At 30.2% G+C, this 25,111-nt stretch overlaps 3 protein-coding genes across 4 annotated transcripts; 2 read left to right on the forward strand and 1 right to left on the reverse strand.

Moving 5' to 3' along the window:
- The first annotated feature begins 473 nt into the window (after nucleotides 1-473).
- LOC111041501 (zinc finger CCHC domain-containing protein 9-like) lies at nucleotides 474-2,205 on the forward strand. Its single transcript, XM_022325775.1, has 3 exons — nucleotides 474-1,067; nucleotides 1,229-1,387; nucleotides 1,841-2,205. The coding sequence occupies exons 1-3, from the start codon at nucleotides 646-648 to the stop codon at nucleotides 2,037-2,039; spliced, it is 780 nt and encodes a 259-aa protein (XP_022181467.1). The 5' UTR covers nucleotides 474-645; the 3' UTR covers nucleotides 2,040-2,205.
- A 2,672-nt stretch (nucleotides 2,206-4,877) lies between these two features.
- LOC111041492 lies at nucleotides 4,878-10,185 on the forward strand. Its single transcript, XM_022325766.1, has 6 exons — nucleotides 4,878-5,262; nucleotides 8,009-8,837; nucleotides 8,912-9,201; nucleotides 9,296-9,388; nucleotides 9,452-9,570; nucleotides 9,642-10,185. Exons 1-6 carry the CDS (start codon nucleotides 5,076-5,078, stop codon nucleotides 9,813-9,815), a joined length of 1,692 nt encoding a protein of 563 aa, XP_022181458.1. The 5' UTR covers nucleotides 4,878-5,075; the 3' UTR covers nucleotides 9,816-10,185.
- A 131-nt stretch (nucleotides 10,186-10,316) lies between these two features.
- LOC111041493 lies at nucleotides 10,317-12,583 on the reverse strand. 2 transcript variants are annotated; one of them, XM_022325767.1, is made up of 6 exons: nucleotides 12,384-12,583; nucleotides 12,096-12,268; nucleotides 11,693-12,020; nucleotides 11,565-11,624; nucleotides 11,156-11,283; nucleotides 10,317-10,692 (listed from the first exon to the last, which is right to left on the reverse strand). In XM_022325767.1, the coding sequence occupies exons 3-6, from the start codon at nucleotides 11,958-11,960 to the stop codon at nucleotides 10,444-10,446; spliced, it is 705 nt and encodes a 234-aa protein (XP_022181459.1). In that variant the 5' UTR covers nucleotides 11,961-12,020; nucleotides 12,096-12,268; nucleotides 12,384-12,583; the 3' UTR covers nucleotides 10,317-10,443. The 2 variants fall into 2 exon arrangements, with proteins under 2 accessions (XP_022181459.1, XP_022181460.1); XM_022325768.1 differs by having other exon boundaries at nucleotides 11,568-11,624; nucleotides 12,096-12,579.
- Between the last annotated feature and the right edge of the window lie 12,528 nt (nucleotides 12,584-25,111).

Raw genomic sequence — 25,111 nt, forward strand, 5'->3', positions numbered from 1 at the left:
AGGTGCTTCGGCGGTTTGGGCGAGTTAAACGACGGAAGACAGCGGTACGGTGGCAAGCGATACCGGTTCGCGGTACGGCGGCTCAAGGGGGTTGGGGTTCCAGTTGGTCATTTTCTAAGGAGTAAGAATCAGGCACATCTTGTGGCAGTTACGCCAGGGTTATGTCAATGTGTGCGAGTATATATGAACATATTACTGTGATATGATCATATAAAATTAATTTTAAACTACAAGACTTAAATAAATAAATGTTTTTACAATCAACATTTTTTAAAAACCAGTTTTTTCAAATTGCACTTTTTTGGTACAAATGTTATGTGGCACTACAGATCTCGCCCAGATTATAATTATTAATATTAATTTTATTTATAGTTTATACTGTACTTTCAAGTTTTGATAGCAACAGTTGGCAGTAATTTTTAAATTTCGAACCTTATCATTTTTCGGACAAATGCTTATCATTATTATCACGAACCGAGATACTATTATCTTAAATCGTGTTTGTGAGCACGTGAAAAGTGCTCTGTGCTCTTTAGTCTTTTTGCCAGTTGTCATTTTGTCATGGTGAATTGATGACCATTACAATGACAAAATAGATATACAAATATAATAGGAATACAAGACACATTTTGGGAAATCAGGAACATGACGAGGTTTGCCAGGGCTCGAGGCTCTAAGTCATCTAATCAAAAAATACCGGAAGAAGCAACACCATGGTTGGAAATGAAAGAAAAGCCACAACAAACCGAAAACGTCGAGTCGACGACAGATGCGGTGGAAGAGAATCGCAGTAGTAAGTACGACTCGTACTCGAACGTGGATAAATTTGACGGTTTCAGCGTGTTGAAAGAGGACGCAGTGAAACTGCGGGTAGAAAAATTCAAGTTAATTAAACAGGGTGTGCCCAGACATCAGTTGAAGGCACAATTGATGCCAATGCGTCGACGTGCCGAGAAGAAGCTCTCCAGGCTCAGACAAAAATCATGTTTTCATTGCCGACAACCCGGTCATATGTTGAATCAATGTCCAGAGTTGGGTACCAACACCGCACTAGGAGTCTGCTTTAAGTAAGTTGTTTATGTGGGATACTGTTAACATGTAAAGAATCCAGTAGAATACTAATTAGTGTTGCCTGTGTCTCAATATTGTTCCTACTCCTAAACATTTTTAAAACCACACCTATATGGCTATATCTTTTTCATTACTAGATCTATGTATTATGTTTCAGGTGTGGCTCAACAGAACACAAATTACATGAATGTCGAAATGCAGGAAATAGCAGTCAACTAGATTTTGCCAAATGTTTTATATGCAAAGAAGAAGGACATCTTTCACGCCAATGTCCAGATAACCCGATGGGATTATATCCAAATGGAGGAGCTTGCCGGTAATTTATTCGAATAGAAACAGAATAAGAAATAAAGATAAATTTTTTTTATAAATTTAAATGGAATTCATAATTTTGGGTAAATAATAAATACTTTTCCTAGCTTATACAGATTTGCCAATTTATAAATGTAATCAAAATTCAGATACGCAAACTAACTAGTTTTGTTACATTGATGTTGGGTCTATAATTTAGTTAACTGCTTAATAAAAACTTCTTATTTAAATAAAATATAAACATCAACTTCAATGTTATTTAGTATCCTTTTATTATATAACTGATAACATTTTTCCACAAATAAGTTTCATACTATTTATCATAGTTTCTTATATACTTGTAAATATCAATGGTTTATAATAAACTGAATACTGATGCCGTTAACAATTGTATTATTGAAGTTTCAATAACAGAAAATAATGGAATTTTTAATTATAAATGTTTTTAAATTATTAGATCTTGTGGAGATGTTACTCATTTTGCCAAAGATTGTCCAGAAAAACAAAAGAGAAAAAGAGAAGAAGATTTACCTACAGTTGGAATAATGGATGATCGAGCAATTGAAGATTTAGATGATGAAAGAAGCTCTAAGAAACACAAACAATATAATTTAAAAACATTTAAAAAAAAGAAAGTTGTCGTAATGATGAAGTAAACATATTAAAACTTGTTCAATAAATAAATATTTAAAAAAATTATTTTTTATTTTTTAGTTAATTATGATATAATGTAAATATATAATAATATGTATCATATCATTGAACAGTGTTTCGGTAAGTTTACTTTACTGATGAATAATAAAATTTAGTAATTTGAAAAAACATAAATCTTTCTTAATTTCTTGAAAAATACTGAATTAGAAAATATTGGATTATAAGTAAGTTCTATGTAATAATATCTAGGTACTACGTACTATGCAATGAATTAAAATTTTTATTGCAACTTGGCCTTAATCTATGATATACCTGTAGTTAATTACTAACATTTATTGAAAAATATTAATTTTATTTAAAAAAATAGCTAATAGTTGTTATTGGAGCACCTATGATTATAAATTATGTTAGTAAGGTATAATTTATACATACAATTATTCCATTTCCAAACTTTTATAACATTATTTAGAAAGTAACAAACAAGTGGGTCATAGTAGGTTTAGTTAAAAATTAAAATTTGAAACAGAAATGTTGATCATGGCAATTGTATACCTATTGGATACTTGAGTATATTAATTTTATTTTATACAACTTACATACAGATGGGACAATTCTGAAAAATGACTGAGTAATAGTTGAAACAGTTAAATTACAAACAGGATGAATAATTAATGTACAATTGGAAAATAATGGTTATGGTTAGGTGTCTGCATTTGGCGAACGATTGGATAATTGTTAAGATGGCTGAAGATAAATTGAATAAGGCAGCGGTTTTCAACATTTTAAATCCGTGTATTATCTACTATCTAGAGTGCTAGGAATTTATTATTTATTTTCTTGCCATTAATTGAAAATAAAAACATTCACAATAAAAATAAGTATTTATCATAATGTTATATTCAAGAAAATAATATCAACAAAATTTGTCATTAACGATGGTACTTATAAATAAAAATATTATTATTATTATTATGACAATCAAGATAATATACTTCTATGTCTTATAATAATTCTTAATAAATATTGAATGTAAAATAAAACTCATCATTATTTCTTTTTTTTTATTAAAGCAAACTATTAACGAACCCAGGAGTATCCAATGTCTATACATTGGCGGCTCTATTTTATCCGTATTGGCTTACCTACTATATTGTTCTTCTTAAATTAATGAAGGTCATATAATAAAATAAATAGTAAGCATTTTATTGAGTATTGTGTAAGTTAAATATTGCACAGGTACCTATTTCTTTTTAGTGGCATGGTCTTTAATACACACAGACAAAAGTGTTAGGGAGTAACTTGACTTCACTTACAACTAATTATTGTAACAAAGTTACTTTTTGTAGCAAAATTACTATATTACTCCATACTCTAAATTTTAAGAACCAGTTGATAATATTATAATTTCAAATATATCATATAAGTACGATTATCTGACTGGAATTTTTTTGCAATATAAACCTACCAAAAAAATTGTATTGGACAAAAAAGTTTTATTTTTAATCAGTTGGAATTTGCCATTTGGAGAACTGTTATAAATTAAAATAAAGAATAATGTATTTAATAATATTAATGTCTACTTAGGTTCTTAAACAAAGATTTTTCATAATATCATATTATTGATTGTAACTACTTAAACCTATAGAGTTACCTAACGACATAATTATTGAACTCAAGTGATATTGTTGAAGGACTGAAGAAATAAAAAGTCTGTTTATAAATAATGGGAAGAGCTCTTATTATGGTATTAGCTTTAAGTAAACGTGTTTTATGTTCTCATAAAAAAAATCAGAGTTATAATTACCCTGTATTTCAGTATTTTACAGCAAATTCTGTGGCCTTGTTGTGGAAAAATTTGGCCCACGCCCACTTAAATATATTGCAGCCCTATTGGCTATTTTAAAAATGAAAGTTGCTCCTGACATACGATATCATATTATGTTGCTATTCACTCGTCCATATTTATTATTATTAAACTAACAATAATGACCTCGAGGCTTTATAGGGAGAGTCTGTTTTTATTTGAGGTAGGCACCCGCCTACTCGGGGGCAGATTTCTAGCATCACAAGTTTGGGAGTTTAACTGTAAGCTGACTACAAATTATTTAGTGAATAAAAAAATTAACAAAAATGCTTTTTAATTTTAGGACCTACAAGATATTATCTGTGTAGTTTATCCTATAGTATGGTTTTTTGACAGTGTACAGTAGGTTATGAGACTATGTAAAATATTTTTTTTGTTAGTTAAACATTACTGCATATTAATGTATTGTGTACCTAATACTCTTAATACTTTTAAAAAATAATTTTAAATATTTTACTCTGATTGGTATGTAAATTAAAGAGTGTGGACGTGTGGTATAGGTATTACATTTTTTTTTACATTTTAGGACCTTCTCTTTAAATAAAATGCTGTTTTATTATTTATTTTTAACTGCTTTTGGGGACCGCATTTTGGAATTATTATAATTATCAAATAATTATTACACGTCTCAATAGATTATAATGGAAACGTATATTAAATGATATAATAATTATTACGGACACGCGCGTTCCCTCCTATGGTTTATGCGTGTAGTATATTTATACATGAGATTTAACACCCAACTGCCGGACGGCCGCTCGTCCCCCATGTCACCCCCGACCCCCAACACAAACACGCCACCCACCACCTCCCGCGCACCAAAACCAATCCACCCACGCAACAACGCGCACTTGCACCACATGAGGAAATCCCCCCCTCGGGCCCGGGGAGACTTTATTGATTCATTCCGCGTTTCGTGCGCAGCCCTCTCATTGCCTGGCAACCACCACCTGTAACGTGTCACCGCCACAGCCGCCGCCGTCGTCGTCGTCGTCGTCGTCGCGCCGCCATCGTCTTCGTCCCCTTTCGTTTTCTGACCACACGCAAATCTTCCGCTCGATCGCGCGCGCACTCGTCCGCCTTATAAACGCTACACACACCCGGTGGTGGTGCAGGTGGCGATCCGCGGCTCACCGAAACCGTCCGTGTCATCGTATCCTGCCAAAGTCCTCGAATGATGAGAGGGCGCGTCCCGGCCACGTTCGCCGTGCGCGCTTTTTACGTGATGGCGTGCACCGCCGCGGCGGCCGTGCTGGGCGTCCGGGGCACCGACGACAGCCTGCGGTCCGCGCTGGAAGCCATTTCGGACAAATTAGGATCGACGCCCCCGCGGGTGCCGGCCGCGGTCTACTTGAATCCAGGTTGGTACCCCCCCCCCCCACGCTAATCAAACGGCAAGACCTCCGTTAACGGAATCTGTAACGGGACCCCCGACTGCAATGTTTTTATTCCTCGCATAATACATAGGGGACGACCGAAATAAACGGTCGGGTTGTAAGAAGATTTCCGTTTTATAGGGGGGGGGGGGGTCCGATTTGCTATGCAATATACGTATACAATATATTATAAGCGGGTGACTCGCTGCAGTATAGTGACGCAGAGTGCAACTAATCAGGGTCTACCGAGATTCGCGAGACGAAAGTGGTGAGGATCGAGTTGGTTTTCTTCCGAGGTCCTCGCGCCATTTTTGTCACACAACGAAACTCTGTATATTATTATGTGGATGATTGCCAGTGCACTGTAGTCATATCGTTGATTTGAATCTGGGGGCCAAATTTGTATTGAACTTGGGGAGGGGCTGAGTGAAACCCGTATACAACAGAAATTACGCGTATCGGCGTGTTAAGATAACAAAGAAAAATACGTAGAAAATACGTATTTTGCAGTGGTTTTGAGGGAGCAGTGATGGATCCCAATCGCCCTCCTCCCCACCCACCACCGCTCGAGACTTGATCAATTCCTTTAAATTGAAAATTGATTGGCAATATACAATATGTAGTTACCTATATCATTGCAGAGTCGGGAGTGTAAACATTTGGTTTAGATCTGTTAGTGTTAGCATTAAAAGCATTATAATAGTCTATTATAAAATCAACAGTGTTAATTGAATCCATGTGATCGACACTTATAGCTGACGCCCGACAACGATACTTACCACACATAGATGTAGGTACATACTTATACATTTTATTAAGTACACACGTATGCCTATAAATTATTTTTGGAACATTTTTTTCTTCAAATTGCAGTGACGACTTATAGCCCAAGTAAATTATATTATTTTATATGTTTTATATCGATTTATAAATTCGATGTCCGGTAGTTATGCCTATATAGACATCGTCGATAATGTTGCACTATATCCACTACACAGACCCGTTTATGGATTCCTCCTACACGCCCGACAAAAATATAGGTACTAATTTGAAGCAGGCTCAAAGGTTAAGTTCGATGTATAGAGTACACTGAAATACAAAAAGTCTCAGCGATTCAAATAATGTTTAATCATTGTATATATTATATTATAATACTTAAATATATTGTGTATGTATACTATATCTATATTCGTTACACATTTATGTGCGACTATAAAGCAACTTCAAAAATCGAATCATCCTGTGCTTTTGACCATCCTTTCTTTCGACTTGGTGTAATATAATACACGTTTTTCGTGCGATATTATTAATAATAAATTTACAATGTATAATTTTTTCCCCGGATATTTAAATTTCCAGTTCCACGGTCTCCCCCTCCCCCTGTCCACGCTTACGTAAATATAAGAGAAGTCTTGAAAAGTGCACAGTTCACAAACACGACTATATAGTCCGTCAAATATGCGCACCAACTGTATGTTATGATGTACACAAACAATGCGAGTCTGCAGTTACATAATAACCTATTAGGTGCCAAACCCACTCGTCTATTGAACGTTTATTGAACATTAAATAAAAAATGATCATACTTATATAAAGTTACGTTAATAATATATAATATAATGTGTGCGTGTGTGAGAATGTATTTCACGATTAAACGAATATTAATTTAATTCAAGGTTTACACTTTGATGAGTATAATATTAAACTAATTAAAAAAAAGCATTTAATGCTTTATTAAAAAATAAATCCTATATATTCTGACGTCTACATAGATATACTTATTTATAATTCTAGTTTTCAGCGTATATATTCCAACATTAGCAAATAAGATTGCTCAAACGTACATATTATTTATGTGTACCTAGTCACTATATTATATATGATATAGGTATACCTATTCTATACGTGCATAAATAACAATGCCGACCATTACCATAGTTTCACATTTATGACCTCTCACTCGTGAAATAGCTACATGCCTTCAAATTAAAATTATACCAAGTTGAAAAATAGAGAAAGGTACAAATAATCCAACCGTTTTAAAGGCAAAATAAAAAAAAAAATTTAAAAACATGATATTAATATAAAGTTACAGGTTATACTATGCTGCAGTGCAAACACATCACATCACATCTATATAATATACTAGAAACATATAAAATTAGTAAAGTATATGTTTGCGAGAAAATACGCCTTTAAATGTACCTATACACATTATGTCTAATAGTTATAAGTTGAATAGCGAGGACAATGTCAGCGGGTTATTGGGCGTGAAACCCCGTGAACACACCCCGGGAGTGGTCGAGCCTTATTGGCGCCAGCTTATGAGCTAGGTGTATATATATATATATATAGTAACATAATAGTTATACACATTTATAATTTCTATAAAAGCTCATATAGAATCATATAATATAATAATGACGTATCCCCTGCGACTTACAAGTAGATAAAATTTGTTCGGGCCAGCGCGCTACTGCAAAGATTACAAATATTATGAACGTTACACGATACAAATACACAATAGTATAAGAATTTATATAGTTTAATGATTACAATATTATTACTAAACTACGATAGAAAAAAAAGTTTAGCAGGACACCTCGTACCTATATTATTTGCTCTAATCTAATATAATATAGAGACCACATTTTACGCTTTTAGAAGGTATTAGATTATTGGAACACGAAAATACGTCTAACAATTTTTTTTTTTTTAATTTAAATTTTAGATGACGGTCAACCAGAAGATATTGGCTATGGTTATCAAAAAAATTTAAGAAATTTAGAAAATATATTTGAACAAGGAGCTCGAGTACCAAGCAATAAGATTTACAAAGATGAAGTGGTTGAAAAGTTTCTGAACTATTTGGCAAATGAAAGTCCTCAGTACAATCAAAAACCGTGGAGTAAAAAGTCGATATTCCGCGAAAGGGAAGGCTCTGACATGCCCGAAAACTTACAGCAACTGAAATATGATAGTTACGCGACGCCTTCTGCTTTTCGCGAACGATACAAGACTAATCCCAACATAGAACAAGATTACAAAAACAATATGGAAGATCAAGGTGATTATTTGTACACGTTAAATACGCTTATAGACAAATTCATCGAAGCAAATATACAAGGAATGTCGGACGATGAACTGGAGAGTTTTCTGAGAACCCAAGAAGAAAAACGTAACATACCGGATGAATATCAAAATGTTTATGACCCTTATTATAAAAGGGGAAATCCGATGAAAAGGCAGTATTTGTTCATCCCCAGATATCAGATGAGAAGAAACAACAAAATATATCGAAGCAAATGGGTCAAACCGAGGTTAATGAAGAGATCTAAGAAAAATATAGAGTTAAATGAATCGCACACAGACCCAAAAGTGGCCGCCGAGCTTAATAATATTTTTCTAGGATCAGAATCAAACAAAAGCGCCAACACCACAACAACCATAAACAATAGTGTAAATCAAACAGCAAAACCCGAAGTGGACGGTAACAACCTCAAAATAGCATTGACAAAGAAGTCCATCGATTGGAATAATTATTTTGGATACGATCGGAGGTATGTTGCTAAAGACTTGGTTATAAATATACGTCTTATAATAACATAAACCTATTTTTTGTTTTAATTTTCAGGAAAAAATCGATCGATAATATACCATCCGACGAACCCATTTTAAATCAATATATGCTTACCTATGGGAAAGAAAGTGACGAAAACGAAGAGATGAATACTATCAATCTAAAAGATGACAAATTAGTGTGGATGGAAGATGCACTAATCGAAGACGCACTGAAATACACAGGAGCTAATCACGGTACCAACAATCCAGAAGAAAAACACAATGTCAAAAATCATGTTTTTGCAAGTTTGAATGATGCATACAACATTGAAAAATTTAGAGCTGAAAATAACGAGATGCAAGGCAAGTAATACCAAATAATAAATCAATTGATTAAAATTGTACATGGCATTACGACATAAAATAAATAGTAATACACATTATATTTTTCTTTTAGAAAAAGAATATGAAAAAGCAGATTTTGTTATGCCTGCAGAAAACAACAGTCAACCTATGAATTCATTGGATATAGCAGAGTCAACTAAAGAAGGTAACAACTGGACTTAATGCAAGTATGAAAAAAATAATATAACATATTCATATATTTTGTTAGCTGAACATAATGAATGTACTCAACTTCTACAAATAACTCAGAACTGTCTAGAATTGGGAGGATCCGCTGGAGACTTAATGTTGCCCGTGTGCATGCTTTACCGCGTTTGCAGTACTTGTGTAAGTAAAATGCAACACCTAAAAATCAATTTCTAGATTTATAATAATCATAACATTTTTGCAAATGTTAGGAATCCGAACAATCAGAATGCGAAGCAAAATTCATTCAAGGATCCCACGAACTGTGCAGCAAAGCTCCGTTGTGTCGATACTTTTCACGGCGTATACTACAACTTATGCAAGAACATCCTCTACAAATACAATGTCATAAGTGCATGGTTAACTTTTTACAGAACGAAGATTAATAGATGAATCTTTAATATTATAATTTGATCATAACATTAACTAAAAATATGGGAAATTATGCCTATAACATAATATAATTATATATATATATATATGTATACATAAGCTTAAATTATATTCATTTAGATGGTGCTAATCTGTCTCAGAGTTACCAACTTTGTTTTTGCTGATATATGCAAATTAAAATAATAAATAAGTAGTTCAATCAATACGTCATCTATATTTAATAAATATTACATAATATTCATATATACATATACATATACATATATATATATATATAAACTAAAATAATAACATAAACTAGTTATTTGATGATTGTCATCGGTATTGTTATAATCCAAATAAACTTAAGATGGCTTAAGCATATTTAAATGTTTTTTAACAATATTTATATATAAATATAAATAGAAACAAATGTATACAAGGATATATTCCTAAAAATATAATTAAATTAATATAAAAAGCAACCTTAATATGACAAAATATTATGATTTAAATAACGTTAAAATAATACTGTTTATTAAAAAAATTAATATAGCAATATAAATATAAATCAAATTATATATCAAAAAATGTGAAAGAGTAATGGAATTTTTATCACAGTATTTTACACAGATGAAATTATTACAATATCTTAGTGAAGCCGAGGTAAGTGTGAGAAGCTTTACGGTTGAGGTTTATACCAGATGACATTTCCCTAAGTCTAATTAAAATTGATTCACCTGGTTGGAAATACTCTACAATGGACGTGAAACACGAGATTTCTGTTCCAGAAACACCCACTGTACTACACACGGACAGTGTTTCATTTAAATCAGCTGTTACTTTTGTCATAGAAAAACTGTTCTTCTTAGTAGATGACAAATAATATACCTAATAATAAAGAAAACTCATTAAGTACAGAACTAATTCACACTATTTTTCTATAAGCACTCTGCTTTCTGAACTTTTAAAATATACCATGGTAATAAATCTTTGAAAAATGCTATGAATTACTGAAAGGGTGCAACAGTAAAATTTGGTACTTCAGTTTATTTGTAAAAATGTCTCTTAACACTTATCTATTGTGATCACACAGATGAAATTATGTAATTGTGAAATTTGTTTGTATTTTGACAAAGGAGTTGTTTTAAAAATATTTTCAGAGAAGCATTCATAAAAATAAAATAATTTTTATAGTAGGTTAATTATTATACCATTTTTATCACACAACCAAAATTCTTTTAGTACCTATTAAAGTTCTTACTACATTATAATATTTATGAGTAAGAAAAAGACACCTGATTCAAATGTTGCACTCTTCAAAGGAAAATGTACCAGTAAGAAAATATATTACCTGTATGTAAACTAAATAAAGTCCTGGGTCAACTATTTCTATCAAAGTTCTTCTCGAAGTTAATTTTACAGGAGAATACGAATCAACTGGTAAACTTTTATTCGACAAAATCCATGGCCCCAAGATACCTGTTCATAAAATGATGATCAGCATTTGAATTTAAATTCATCAAATACTACGTTTACACCGGGGTATGATGTCAATCAGGCTCACTAAATCAGTCCAAACACTTAACAACAATTATTGACACAACACATTGTCACATTGAAATAAATCATACTAAACCATCATTAAAAATATAGTTAATTAAGTTAAATTCCCAAAACATTTTTACGGACAAGGACCTGCCAAGGTGTAAACGTAGTAAATTACAGATTTACAAAATTAAAGTGTATGATATTGTACAAACTACCATTTTGTTCAAAATCTATATTTGGTTGAGCCAAGTAGAACAAGCACATATTTTGAACTAGAAATAAGAAAATTAAATTAAAAATATCAAAACAACAACTATGTTTGTAAAAAATATAAAATTACATTTTGTAGACTTGGTCGACCTAGTGTGTCTAGTATTTAAATTTTTCAATTTGGAAAAGTCAAAATAAATTTCATTTGTATCACTTTCAGTTAAATCAGTCTTTGAAGATGTTGTGAGTATGCATAATCTTTCGTTTGAAAGCATAGTTTTCAAATCATCAACAACATGATAAATACATAAAACTAAGGATAGCACCAGTAAATTAACAAATATCACAATTATATCTTTCTTCTTCAAATAATCGTTATTATTATTCATTTTATTCATTGTTCTCTTTATATGTTAAAAATCTTAAGTTCAAAATTATGACAACAGCAATATGTAACACTGTAACATAAACTTAAGATGAAATTACCTCAACAAGAAGTCAAGAAATACAGTTCACTAAATAGTAAATGTTACCTTAAATTAGCCCTGCAGGCTGTAATTTCATAACGGAATTTTAATTACCTATCAGCCGTGTTAATTAATTGAATATTGCACTATTGCAATGATGTACCTACTACATTAGCCATCATAATAGGTATGTAGAGATATTATGTAGGTATAATAAATTCGCACTTAATGAATAAAACCTGAAGGTAACATAAAATTTTAATAATTAAAAAGTAAAAATTAAACGTATAAATAATAATAAAAAAACAAAATTATTTTACAACATCGTAATACGAATAACAATATTATACTAACATTAGAAATTTAGAACTACAGTATAGGACAATGGTTATTATTAATAATAGCTAATTTCAATATTTTATCATTACAATAAATTATCAGAACACAATAATCAGTAGGTATGGCGATTTTCGCGCCATTTGTATTGTGTATCTGCATTCTACAATCACGATGGATATACATATATAATATATCCACCTTGCCTACAATAAATTGCACTGGACAATCAGACACAGGCACATGCCAGTAACAATAGCAGGCTGTAACAAATAACAATTCAAATTGTTTACCTTTCGGTGATTGGTCTTAACAGGTAGTTTCACATGTTCTACGTTTAAAGTATACCTGGTATATAACAGGTAATAAAATGTTATCAAATTTTAGTTTGCAGGAACCGGTATCTGGTAGGTGCTCTCGTTTTCGTATCATGTCATTGGACTATTTGAATTTCGAGTTGAAAATTCGAATACTCACACGACACGGCGTACACTGTGTAGCAGCCAGCTTAGGATTAAGGCTTAAATGAACTATGCAGTTTAGATCCCAAGTGTTTTTTGGCATTTTTTTTGTAAACCTACGTATTTCAACGAGTTTAGAACAATGTTGCAATCAGGATTAATAGGTCGGACTTAGTGTATTACCAATAAAGATGACCTTTTAAAGTTAACGATTTTGTGTACTCCCGACCAACAATCAGATTTTTTTTAATTTATCAATAATAACATAAAAGTTAGATTATTTCTAATTTCACCAAAATATTAAGGATGAAACCAACATTTACAAAAAAATATTAATTTTTTTTTAACTTGAAACACGATATTGAAGCTTTAAATTTTTTTAACTTTGTTCGATCGAATTTTTAATAAACACCATTATATTAGCATGTAAAACACACATTTTGAAAAAGAAACTCACAAAAATCGCTTGGGAGCTAAACTGCATTTGTTCCGCATAGGTAAAACGTATAAAGTAAATACAGTGATAATAGTACTTATAATTAATGGACAATGGTACTATGGTAGTATCCAATATTCAGTAATAAGTACTCATATTATATAGTCAATAGTCATATCAACCCACTCCCTTGGATCCGTTTGTAAACGATCCTCGTACCAGTCGTACCTGTTAAAATAGTGTGGCAATATTTAATATTATAGTGAATTGACCTATTATTACATTTGAAGGTAAGAATGTTATTTAGTTCCCTTCTCCCACCGGGTAGGATATTTTTGTATTTTAATTTTAAAGCAAGTTATAAGTATTTCAGTATTTTCAACTTCTTTAAAAATAAATTTCCAATTTTAAGAAGGTACCTACTTAATATAAATAAAACAATATATAGGTGATAATAATTAATATTAATTGATTAAAATGTACCCCCCCCCCCCAAATAATAGTTTTGAAAATTACGTTAAATTATACACCTATTATTATAATATATTTTTATTACTAGCTGTTGACTATTTTTCTTTGTTTATTAGTCGGGTATGAAATACATGTTAATATATAGTATTATAGACTATAGTTGACTAATTGAGGTGATTAGGTACTGAGAACTACGAACGTGTGAGAACTGTATCATTGCGATGTATATAATGTACCTGTAAAACTCACATTTGACAAAAATCTTATCATTCTTTTCATATTTTCCGTATTCGATCGGTCACCAAAAATTCCTATTGAATTGCTAATCTGTATCTTCAGCAATAACATTTTTTAGGACTTCATCACAAAGAACAAAAACACAGATTGGATGTATTAATAATGAATATGTCCCAAAAAGTCGAAAAAAACTAATAACAAATGTGTGAAACGCGATAGTTAGATCGACATGAAAGTTTATTCGATTTAAAGATTTATTTAAAGCTATTTATCATACTTTAAAAAAATTAGAAGAGTGTTCAAATATAGAAACATCAAGTACAGCTTTTCAGCTTTCAAATTCCATTAATAGTTCAGTTTTTATCACAGCTTACATGTGATTGAGAAGTTTTTTTCTTTAACTTTAGGTCGTTATCTATAAAAAGTTAATATTAATTTGTCATATTATTATCAGTGAGTAACAGGTGTATGTAAAATATGAAAAGAAATTCGAGAAAATGGGGCGATGAGTTTAAACAAATATTTTCTAATTCAGAAGTCTATGTTAGAAGGAATTATTGAAGTACCAAGAACTGATGGTCGACAAACTGCACGTAACAATATTCCAGCTGATTCTCCGGAACAATATTAGAAAGATCAATATTTTTACCTTTTCTGAATCATCTGATTTATCAATTACAAGATAGATAAATCATCATCGTGTAATTACTAACTACAATCACTTATTCCAAATTTTCTTAAAAATATAAGTGATACAAAAGTTTGTAATTTTTCAGTATAAAATGTATACATTTTTTGATTTTTTTTCTTCTATCTTCTTAATAGTATAAATACTAAATAGTAAAATATACCAAGGTAATTGTATGCTTAATAATCAAATAAATTTCTGTTCTGTTCCTAACACATTCTTTATTATTATTATTATTTTTATTATTATTATTAATGACATACGTAAAATTTAGATATTTAGTATAATAATTGTCACATTAAAAAATAATGAATAAAGAGGAATAAATAATTGTTTTATTATGTAGCTGTACTAATTGTATTGCTATATTTTGTAACTCCCCCGTGGAATTGTATTAAATACAAATATTTCACAGCCATATTATATTAAATTATATTATGTTATCATATTTTTATTTAATTATTTTAGCTAAAACAATTACAATTAAATAATTACAATAAATAATATTAATAATAGCTGATACGTATACCAACTGAGCTATATAAGCTATCGCATATTCGTATCTGCAGGTAAGTATACCGAGTTCATTGATATTATAAATTCTTTTAAAGTAAAATACTCTTAGAAATAAAAAAAACGATTTAATTAATTAAATACAAAATAGTAGGTATATATTTTAGAAACACAGTTAACGTCAGCGTTACATATGGATTGTGGATAAGATAGGTATTAAGTTTAGCCGTATTGACTTTTTATAATTTTATTAATACGCACATTATCATCAAGTTCACTAATTATTGTATTAATTGCCGTTTTTATTTGATTTGTATTAATTATATCATTGGTATTATTGGATTGACTTTCTTATAATTTTGTTATTAGACTCTTTACTTTACGTTATTTAAATTGTTGAACATATAGTTTTCCCCGTGTAGGTAATTGTGGGAGTTTCATGAACTTGTTAATAATGTATATGAATTATGAAGGTTTGATGTATTTTCCTGTTCTACTAGCAATTATCTGTGGCATTGAGTGTGTCAGTGTGTAAATAATAAGATACAGAAAAAAAGTTGAATTATCGAAATCTTAAAAATGAATATTTTATGTTATTAGAGTCATTCTGTACATCGTACAAACCTAATGAGTTTAAAACTTTAAAAATAAATAAAAATACGGCAACGGCTGCAGTAGGAAAACCTACAAAAAAAAAAAAATAGCGAATTAGTAAAGAGTAATCAACTGTACATAATAATCATATTATACAGAGTGATTCAGAAAGCATGCTCATTGCTCACCCATTTTTTCTTAAATAATCTAGTTTTTCAAAATTGGATTCTCGGAATTTTTAAATAGACTTATTTAAAGACTATATTTCCAAATTCTTGTTATTTTTATGTTCTATTAATGGACCTGTGGAGAGATTCAAACCTCTGTTTTCACCAGAAAAAGAGGGTTCTCTAATCCCTACAATCCTACTATAAATTATTTGGTAAATTTTTTTTTTGAAAATGTTAATGTATTAAATAAAAATTTGAATAAGTACCTTATTTTGAATTATTTAATTGTGTGTACTAAAAATATAGACCATGATACTGGGTTTGGAAGATATGGGGCTAAGGTGATACGTAGCTAGGTACTATCCCTTTCACATAACTATTGCATTTTTTAAAATTGATAAAAATAATAACACTATTTTTTGGAATTCTTACGAATCTGAATTATACCTTTTGGTGAGTGGTGACTATTCAATATTTCAATATTATATACTGCATTAATTCTTGTTTCCTTCATCGTGAAAATGATATTATTTATTCATAAAATTGACACATTATTAAATTAGGTACTCATATTACACTTACTGTTGAAAATATATATATTTTTTTTTGAGTGGCCTTTTATTATGAGTAATGACGTATTGACGTTCTTATAAAACATTACAACACTTTATAATATATTGTTATATTATACGGTTTATTTTTAAGCGCAACACCTCCAATCATTCAAAATCATGACGTCACAATACTCATCTCCATGACTCTTTATAATTCTACTCTTTATATGTATAGACGTCCATAAATATTACTATCTATACTACCTTTTTTGAAAAAAAGCGTGGGTAACGGTAACATTATTATGAAAATAATATACATAAATTCAAGGAATCAATAATTAACATACCTATTATTATGCAGTATAAAGGGAGGAGGTTGACGAGGATATGGTGTCATATAATATACCCCCTTCCACAAATAGTTTAACATTTTTTTGTCTAATAGTTTTTCATCAGCACAGAAATAACGTGTAAAATATCGTTAAAATAAAAATTCGCGTTTTCATTATTTTTTTCTGTATGATTTTGAATATTTGTTTAAATTAAGTTGATTAATAGGTAACAATACAAGTTATTATGCAACTGTGCAAGCATATATTTTATCTCCACCACGGAGAGTTTTACATAATGACAGGCAAGCGGGCAAGATATATTACTAAACATAAACACACTATATTTCTATAATAAAAAAAGAGGTTTTAAATTCCAATTTTATATGACTGCTTGATTTACTTGTCTTGATTAATCAGGAAAATACAGTGGTGTACATCGTAAAAATTGTATTGGATTTTCCACAAATGGTGGCTTGCACGGTAGCAGGGAACTAGGAAATCTGCTTTTACAAAAATCAGTAGTATAGGTATTTGAAGCATTTAATGCATGGAACTGTTGAAAAAGCTAATGAAGTTAAGGTTTTATATACTATAAACTTATACTAAATTAAAATAATTTCTTAATTAATACTTAAATATTCCACAAATACTCTACACGTGCAGATTATCACGTAATTTCTGTTATCCAATCAGACCAATTTCAAACAATTTTTACAAAAGACAACTTTAAAAATAATAATATAATATGATACTTAAATTTAAATATTTAATTTTCTAGAAGAATTGTCTAATGATTTTCAACTCATGCAATACTAGGAATACATAGGTAATATATTATGTGGAGGAAAAAATATGTTTTTACTAAATCATATTTTATATGAGACATTATAGGTACACATAAAAAAAGGTGGGCAAGTGGGTGAAGCTTTGTTGTTCAGTAGGTGTGGAGTGGATCACTAAAATGTATGAGTTAAATTTTAATTCAATAATACCTATCATTGTAAACGAAAAACGATTCTGAGTGGAAACGATGTGTCCTATTATATTATTAATATTGTAGCAATCTATTAGTACATTGATAAGTAGGTTGAATTAATTTTTGCAACTTTAAATGGGTGCTTGTAAAAAATAAATCGTGTCTATGTATATCTTTAATATTTTTAAATAGCTGTATAATATAGGAACCTTGTATTGGGCGTTTAAGCGGTTACATCGAATGAATAATTTTTTATCAACAATTATAGAAAATAAACTAAAATAAATCGAAGACTGTCTAAATTGTCTGTAACCAAGGTTACCAAACAATTATTTTGATAGTAATATCAACATTTTAAAATTTTAAAATTTATAGTAAAATACTAAAATCATTGCATTCATCGCTACACACAGAAGTACAGTATCCACAACTGTGAAAACATATCAATATTTAAAGTTACTGTTATAATTTTTTAGCACCTGCATCCTGCAGGTAAATGCGTGCATACATTTTTTGCATTATAATAGGGCCCAAAACTAAAGAATTTATATCATATACATATATACCTAGGTGTATATAGATACAAATTAAATGCAATTTTTTGCAGATAATCTCATCATTTGAGAACGGCTGGACCATTTTGGCTCGTTTTGTTTAAATTTTTTCAATAGTCCAAGTAAGATTTTTACGGAGAGAAAAAAAGAAAAGTTTCCAGAAAATAGGAAAATTCGGTAAAAATTTTAAGTGTTTTTTGGACTGACTGGTTGATCGACGTGGAGCCAATGATAGGTGGGGACTTGATATTTTCATTGTACCTTCGATCCGTACCGCCATGTTGGGGAACATTTAGAAAAGGATTTTCCAAAATTTGAATTTCAAAGAGGTGCTCCCACGAGGACTATTTTTTTATTTAAAGCGGAAATCATACATTTATTTTTATTTATAAATGATTGCCATTGGTTACTGGGGCAGATGAGGTATAACGTATAAAAGCATATACACATTAAATCGTCGGGTTTTTAGGTATTGCCTCGAATAAAGAAATTATACTGAAAACAAACACAGATATATTTATGGGAGTTTAATGTATATATGGTTTATAGCTTATTAGCTTATATACTCAAAAAACATATTTTACCGATTTAGTGGAAATGTCAAACTGTTCTTACTCTTACTGTAACTCAACTACGTCCGATTTAAATCGTGCGTACTATTTAATCCGCCACATGCGAATATGGCCCATTTCAGTCGAATTACGTATTCCACAAATCTAGGTACATCGATGCCGATTTGCCCGTGAACTGCGGTTCACTAAATCCAATATATACCTATATATAGCGCTATATTTCATATTTTAATCGAATAGACTTATTTATTATGATACATGCGACAATGAATTATTTATTAAATTTGAACGATTTAAATCCTTTTAAACGAATTCGGGTTATACAGTTAAAAATGGATGTTGCAACTTGCAGTTTATTGGAAGTTATTAAACTCAATAACTACCTATACTAGACGGTTTTCAAGAAAAGTTATATCAGTAAGATTCCTTAAGACTATAAAGTTAGAGGATTGTTATGATAATCACTGTAGTCTATATAGGTACCTACATATAGATAAAATATCGTGTGACAAAATGCTGATTCAGAATCATTCACATCGGCGCAACCCATTTGGGCCCGAACCCATTGATCGAAGCCCATTTGCGGCCCAAATCATAGCCCATATGCGCAATGCGCCCGATTCAGATCAGGTGAAAATCGTGCCACGTTGACATTTATTGAGTATATTGGCGTGTAACTATAAAATCTAAAATAATATTTGATCGTTTCCCATGCAGCTATTCTAAAACTTTGTTCAGTGTTTCGTTATTTTAAATATCACTTGAGTAGAAACCTTCTTTCTGGAGATATAAGTTGGTGTTGTGTAAAAGAAACCTGCAGTGTATATGTCAAAACCAATAATTCAAAAACGAAGTTAACCGAAATTAAAGACAGTCATACCCATGATCCGGAAACTGAAGCAAGTTTAAACTTATTTAATTTTTGTATTATTGACTAATGTGTATTAAAAATTTAGATATATATGTAATATGTGTAGTATTGTAATTATATTTATTCATTATTTTGATTTTACGTAAAAATTTAACTATTTGAAATTTATAATTTAATGCAATATAATAATAATAATACTTAGATATGTAATATGTATACTGCAGTGTAGTATTTATCATTATTTTTAAAATGATTACTTTTAATGATTATTAATTTTGATTTTACGTACAATTTTACTTTTTCAAACCATCTTAAAAATAACTGACGGCAACGTTGCATGCAAAATGGGCTCATCTGGGCTATAATTCAGGGTGTTAAGTTTTTTTATTTCGGGCTTATATGTCCAATGTCCATAACCCTCAGGGCGCAAATGGGCTACAGCTATTCACATATGATATGGGAGGCTGACTCTTGGCCCTCCCACAAGTTCGCTTATGACTAGGCCCCGGATTTATATGTATTTGAATGTTTTTTCTAAACAGTCAAAAAAATAGCTAGGTAAGTTACAAGTTTGAATTATAGACACTAAATCCGTAATAGAAAGTTTTATTTTGCATATTTTTGCATATTTTGTAATTTTTTGATTTGTACTACATATTTCTGTACTTTACGATTTTTTATTGCATATATATATTCGGGTTTTAAATGCATAATATGTTATATTTTACTTATTTTAATTAAAATAAAGTATTTATAGTTATATTTATTGTCTGCAGTGTAATTTGATGAAGTCGTTTTCTTATCTTATTTGAGACTTATCGGGACAAGTAATCTGTTATTGAGCAGGATTTCATGAATCATACATAATATTGGTCGTGTTTATCGTGATCTGAGTGCACGTAATTTATTTTCATTTGGTTTAATTTATATTAATTTAGATATACATTTTTCAGATTGAAATTACAATATGCTGAAATAACTACAAAAATAATTAAACATAATTAAAAATACAAAATTTAATTTTATGTTAACATATAAAAAATAAGATTTTTTTAATCGATTGTTTTGCATATTTTTTATTCTATAGGGTAAACTCCTACAAAATAAGAACATAAATGTATATTCTATAATGCATATTTCTGAGGACTATTGCGAACGTCACCACACCGCGTTTGTCAGTGTCTTAGTATATAGCTAGACATATAGTTATATAATCCCACAGGTTATACTTGTACATCATTTATGTACCTATATAAAACGCGCTAGATTATCTACTTTTTTGGTGTTATGGATGTCGCGATTACATTTGGTCGTTATTATTACATTTGTCGCGTTGCATTGCAGATATATAAAACCTATTATTATGTATTTCTAAATACAATTACGGTACCAAATCACCAAAGATTATCTCGAAAAAGAGTAACGTCATGACAAAACGTTGTAGGCACCTGTGTGTAAGTAAAAAAAACGTACCTATATTAGTTATACGTTTATAAAAGTCGTGATGTCAATGCCGTAATACTACGCTATACAAAAGGTATACAAAATTAAAAACAACTCTATACACTCATGAACCAAGATAAATGATACCTATTTTCAAGTTTCCTACACTACCTATCGGCTATCCATACACGTTAAATAGGTGTTATTAATGCTGAAAATACTTATACTTATACATAGCTATACATGGCTATAAAAAATTATGTATATGCCAAAGGTAAACTTTGAATTTGATAGCTCTCAATTACTTGAACAATCATTAGACATAGTATTGCAGTCAATGTATATACATCTAAAAACATTTGAAACTCATAAAATGTTCCTAAATATTACATAATAATTATAGACATAAATTTCGATATCGACAGGTAGCAGAAATCTGAATAAAATAACAATTCGCATTTCTCAGGTTTGATCGTAAAAGTCAAACATCTAAAGTAGGTATTTAGTGTAGGTAATTCGAATCCGATGTTGTAATTCATTTTTTTTTTTGAGATGTCCGAATTACAACTGTTAACTTTATTTGTTTCACAATATTCGTGAATTGTGTTTGCCGCCAGGCGATGATGATGGTACCTAATACTAGTAATACTGCAGATGATGCTTGACAGGCGCGGTAGCACCAGATCAGAGTCGTGGAACCGGTTGTAAACTCGTAAATTAATCATTTTTCCATATACATCTGAAATAGAACTGTAGAACGAAAAAAAACGATAATTGGTTTTTAGAAGGTAGCTCTTTTTTTTCAATTTTATTCAACTCTACTTTGAAGTTAGTATAGGTACACCTATGACCTGCACATGTAATAATTCGGTCAAATGTGGTTTTGTACCTTGTATACATTTCTTTGAAAAAAAAACAATTTGATTTGCATACATTATATTAAGCTATAACGCCAGCATAAAATGGATAAAAATCAAATGTCAATAACACACCTGATCTTCATAGTAGGTATAAGGTATTAACTATATAAACACATTAAATAATATTTGATGTTTGTATACATTATTACATATTATATGCTATAAATAACGAATAAAAAAACATCATCGAGAATATTACTCCCATGGTCACTGCGATTCAAAACTGAGAAAATTTGATGTTATATACTGTTTAACATTGATTTGACAAGTGGCAGCACAATATACACATTAGGCATTGTGTGATATATAGGTACATATAAGTAGACGATATACGTGTACCTAACGCATATCCTCGTGAGTCATAAACCGTGTCTAAATGGAAAAAGAAGAATCATTACGTATAATGTTACCTGTAGACTGTAATCTACAAACTTCGATGTTTATTTCTGTCAATTATTCTTACTATTATTTGCATACATGCGCCAAACATAATTTATGGCAATTAAAATTTGACTCAACGATACGTAATCGTCACTCGATTTGAGTAAAAGTCTGAAGTAAGTTAAGTAACATACTAACATTACTTTAAACTTTTAAGTTTTTGTTTTTTTTTAGAATTTTTAGTTTCTTTACAACCATCACAAATACCTATTAGATATTGTATCACTTGATCGAGCAGATTATTATCATGGGTTTAGGGTTACATTGTATATTCGAATATATAATAAAGATAGAATAAACAAAATAAATGAATTAATGTATAATCCGAAATATGGTAAAAATATATAATTTTGTTTAAATTTTAGGTTTGCTAACTGAATAATTTTTTGAACAATTTTAATTATTATACATGTAGGTAAGTTATTGGCTTATAACACCTACTTACATTAATTATTAAACAACACAATCAATTCAAATAGAGTTTAACGAGACTTTTCAAATTCATATATTCAAAGTTTAGAGAGTAGAAATAATATATGTAAATATGTTATTATTAGAGCAAGAGACTTCGAGGTTAAAAAAAACATTGAAAAATACACCCATTTAAGGCCTAACAATTTACCATGTATATTGTATATTATGTTCTAATAATATGCAAAAATGCTGCTTAAATAATAAATATGCTCTTACAATTATTAAAAACAAAAAAACCTAACACTAAGAGTCTAAAATTAACATTATGTGTCTATTTTAGATTCTGAGCGGAGCGATGAATTTATTAATGTTACAATATGACGTGTGTTTTTTTTTTGTGTGCGTGTCATCGTGGTTTGGGGCAGTAAAAGTGCTTCAATTTTCTTCAACAACAACTTTTCTGGTAGGAGTTGGTGCATACTGCATTCCCATTAGTTTTCAAAAGCGACTGGAAAAACGAACAACAAATTAAGGAAAACGGTCGATAAGAATTGCCTCGGTCAAAGTTGAAAATGTAATACAAGGTTCCTTGTAAGTTGTTGTTGGCGGAAATTAAAAAAAAAATTAAGCGTGAATCCGAAATAATTTTTTATAACAAAATTTGTAAAAATCACGAAAATTAGCAAATTATTTTGTGTTAGAAATCCATAAAAAATTTTCTTTATAAGATATAAATAATGAAATATCATAATAATTGTTAGGGAGGCTTTCGAGTGGATATATTTCAACCATTTCATCCACTCATTGCCCCTAAAAAATTTAAGATACCATAAAATACGATTTTCCAGTAAAAAAACACCATAGGTAGTATAGGTTATGTATAATAATTGTATATTATTTTCTTACACTTAAAATATTTTCCGATGATACTTAGACTTTTGTTCCAAATGTGGGTAAAATAATCAAGTCCTGCAGGTAGTAACTCACTGGATACTGATATCAAGGTAGGTATATTGATATAAATCATGTTTTAAACCATAAAAACCTTGAAAACTATTTAATACATTTTCATAATACCAGTATTCTATGATGGCCAGACGGTACCTCAAGCTACTATAGGTACACATTTAACTATATGGCATATTATGTAGACATTGTGTTTATTTACTTAAATTATATTGTTTTATTTTTGTTTATTCAATTATATATTTATTCATTTGAAAGTTTGCCTGGAGTCTAAATTTTTGAGGGTGTAGTGCTCCGCTGGGTTATTTTGAAAGGTGTAATGCTCCCCCCTACAAAAAAAAAAAAAAAATTAAAAAAAACTTAATTGATTTAATGGCTCTGTTTTTCGACCATATTGGTACAACATAATACCATTGATTTTAAATAGGACGGCAGATACTTAGTGTAAAGAAGTATTTATAATCACGAATGACTGTAGATTCTCGTGATTTTGAGATGAACAATTTGTCATAGAAAAAGTAATTATGTATAGGTACCTATTACCTACATAGGAGAACTCTTCATATAGTAGCGATACCACCACAGAAAGAATGGTGCTATAATGTATATACCTGCAACGCATATAGCACATATCACAATAATTTCATCAAATAATTTCATCAAAATCATTTAAGTCCAATTGAAGTAATTCCTGCGGTAGTTGCGGGCTCAATGAATCACCCTGTATACACTATAGCGGACTTACTGTATTCAACCTTAATGCGTTTAAAGTTATCAACAAATAAAAAAATACATAAAAACACTACATCATGATCTATTATATTCATATATATATATACACGCAATAATAGAATACTTACGTGGTTATAAATTTATGTGTTTTAAGTCTTCTAAGTCGGGATGTCTGAGGACCTACGCTCTGCAGGACGAACAATGTATAATTATAATAAGCGTCGAGATGTAATAATCACTAATAAATCCCGCTTTTATATAGGTAGGTACCTATTAAAGGCCCACTAATTACAATAATCTAGCCACAGATTTATTATCTCTTACAATATAGGTACGTGTATAGCGCCAATGTCATAATCATAAATATTTTCTATGCATTAGTTCATGTAATTTTAGGTAAT

The sequence above is a fragment of the Myzus persicae genome, unplaced genomic scaffold (assembly GCF_001856785.1).
Source record: "Myzus persicae strain clone G006 unplaced genomic scaffold, MPER_G0061.0, whole genome shotgun sequence".
Lineage (NCBI taxonomy): Eukaryota > Metazoa > Arthropoda > Insecta > Hemiptera > Aphididae > Myzus > Myzus persicae.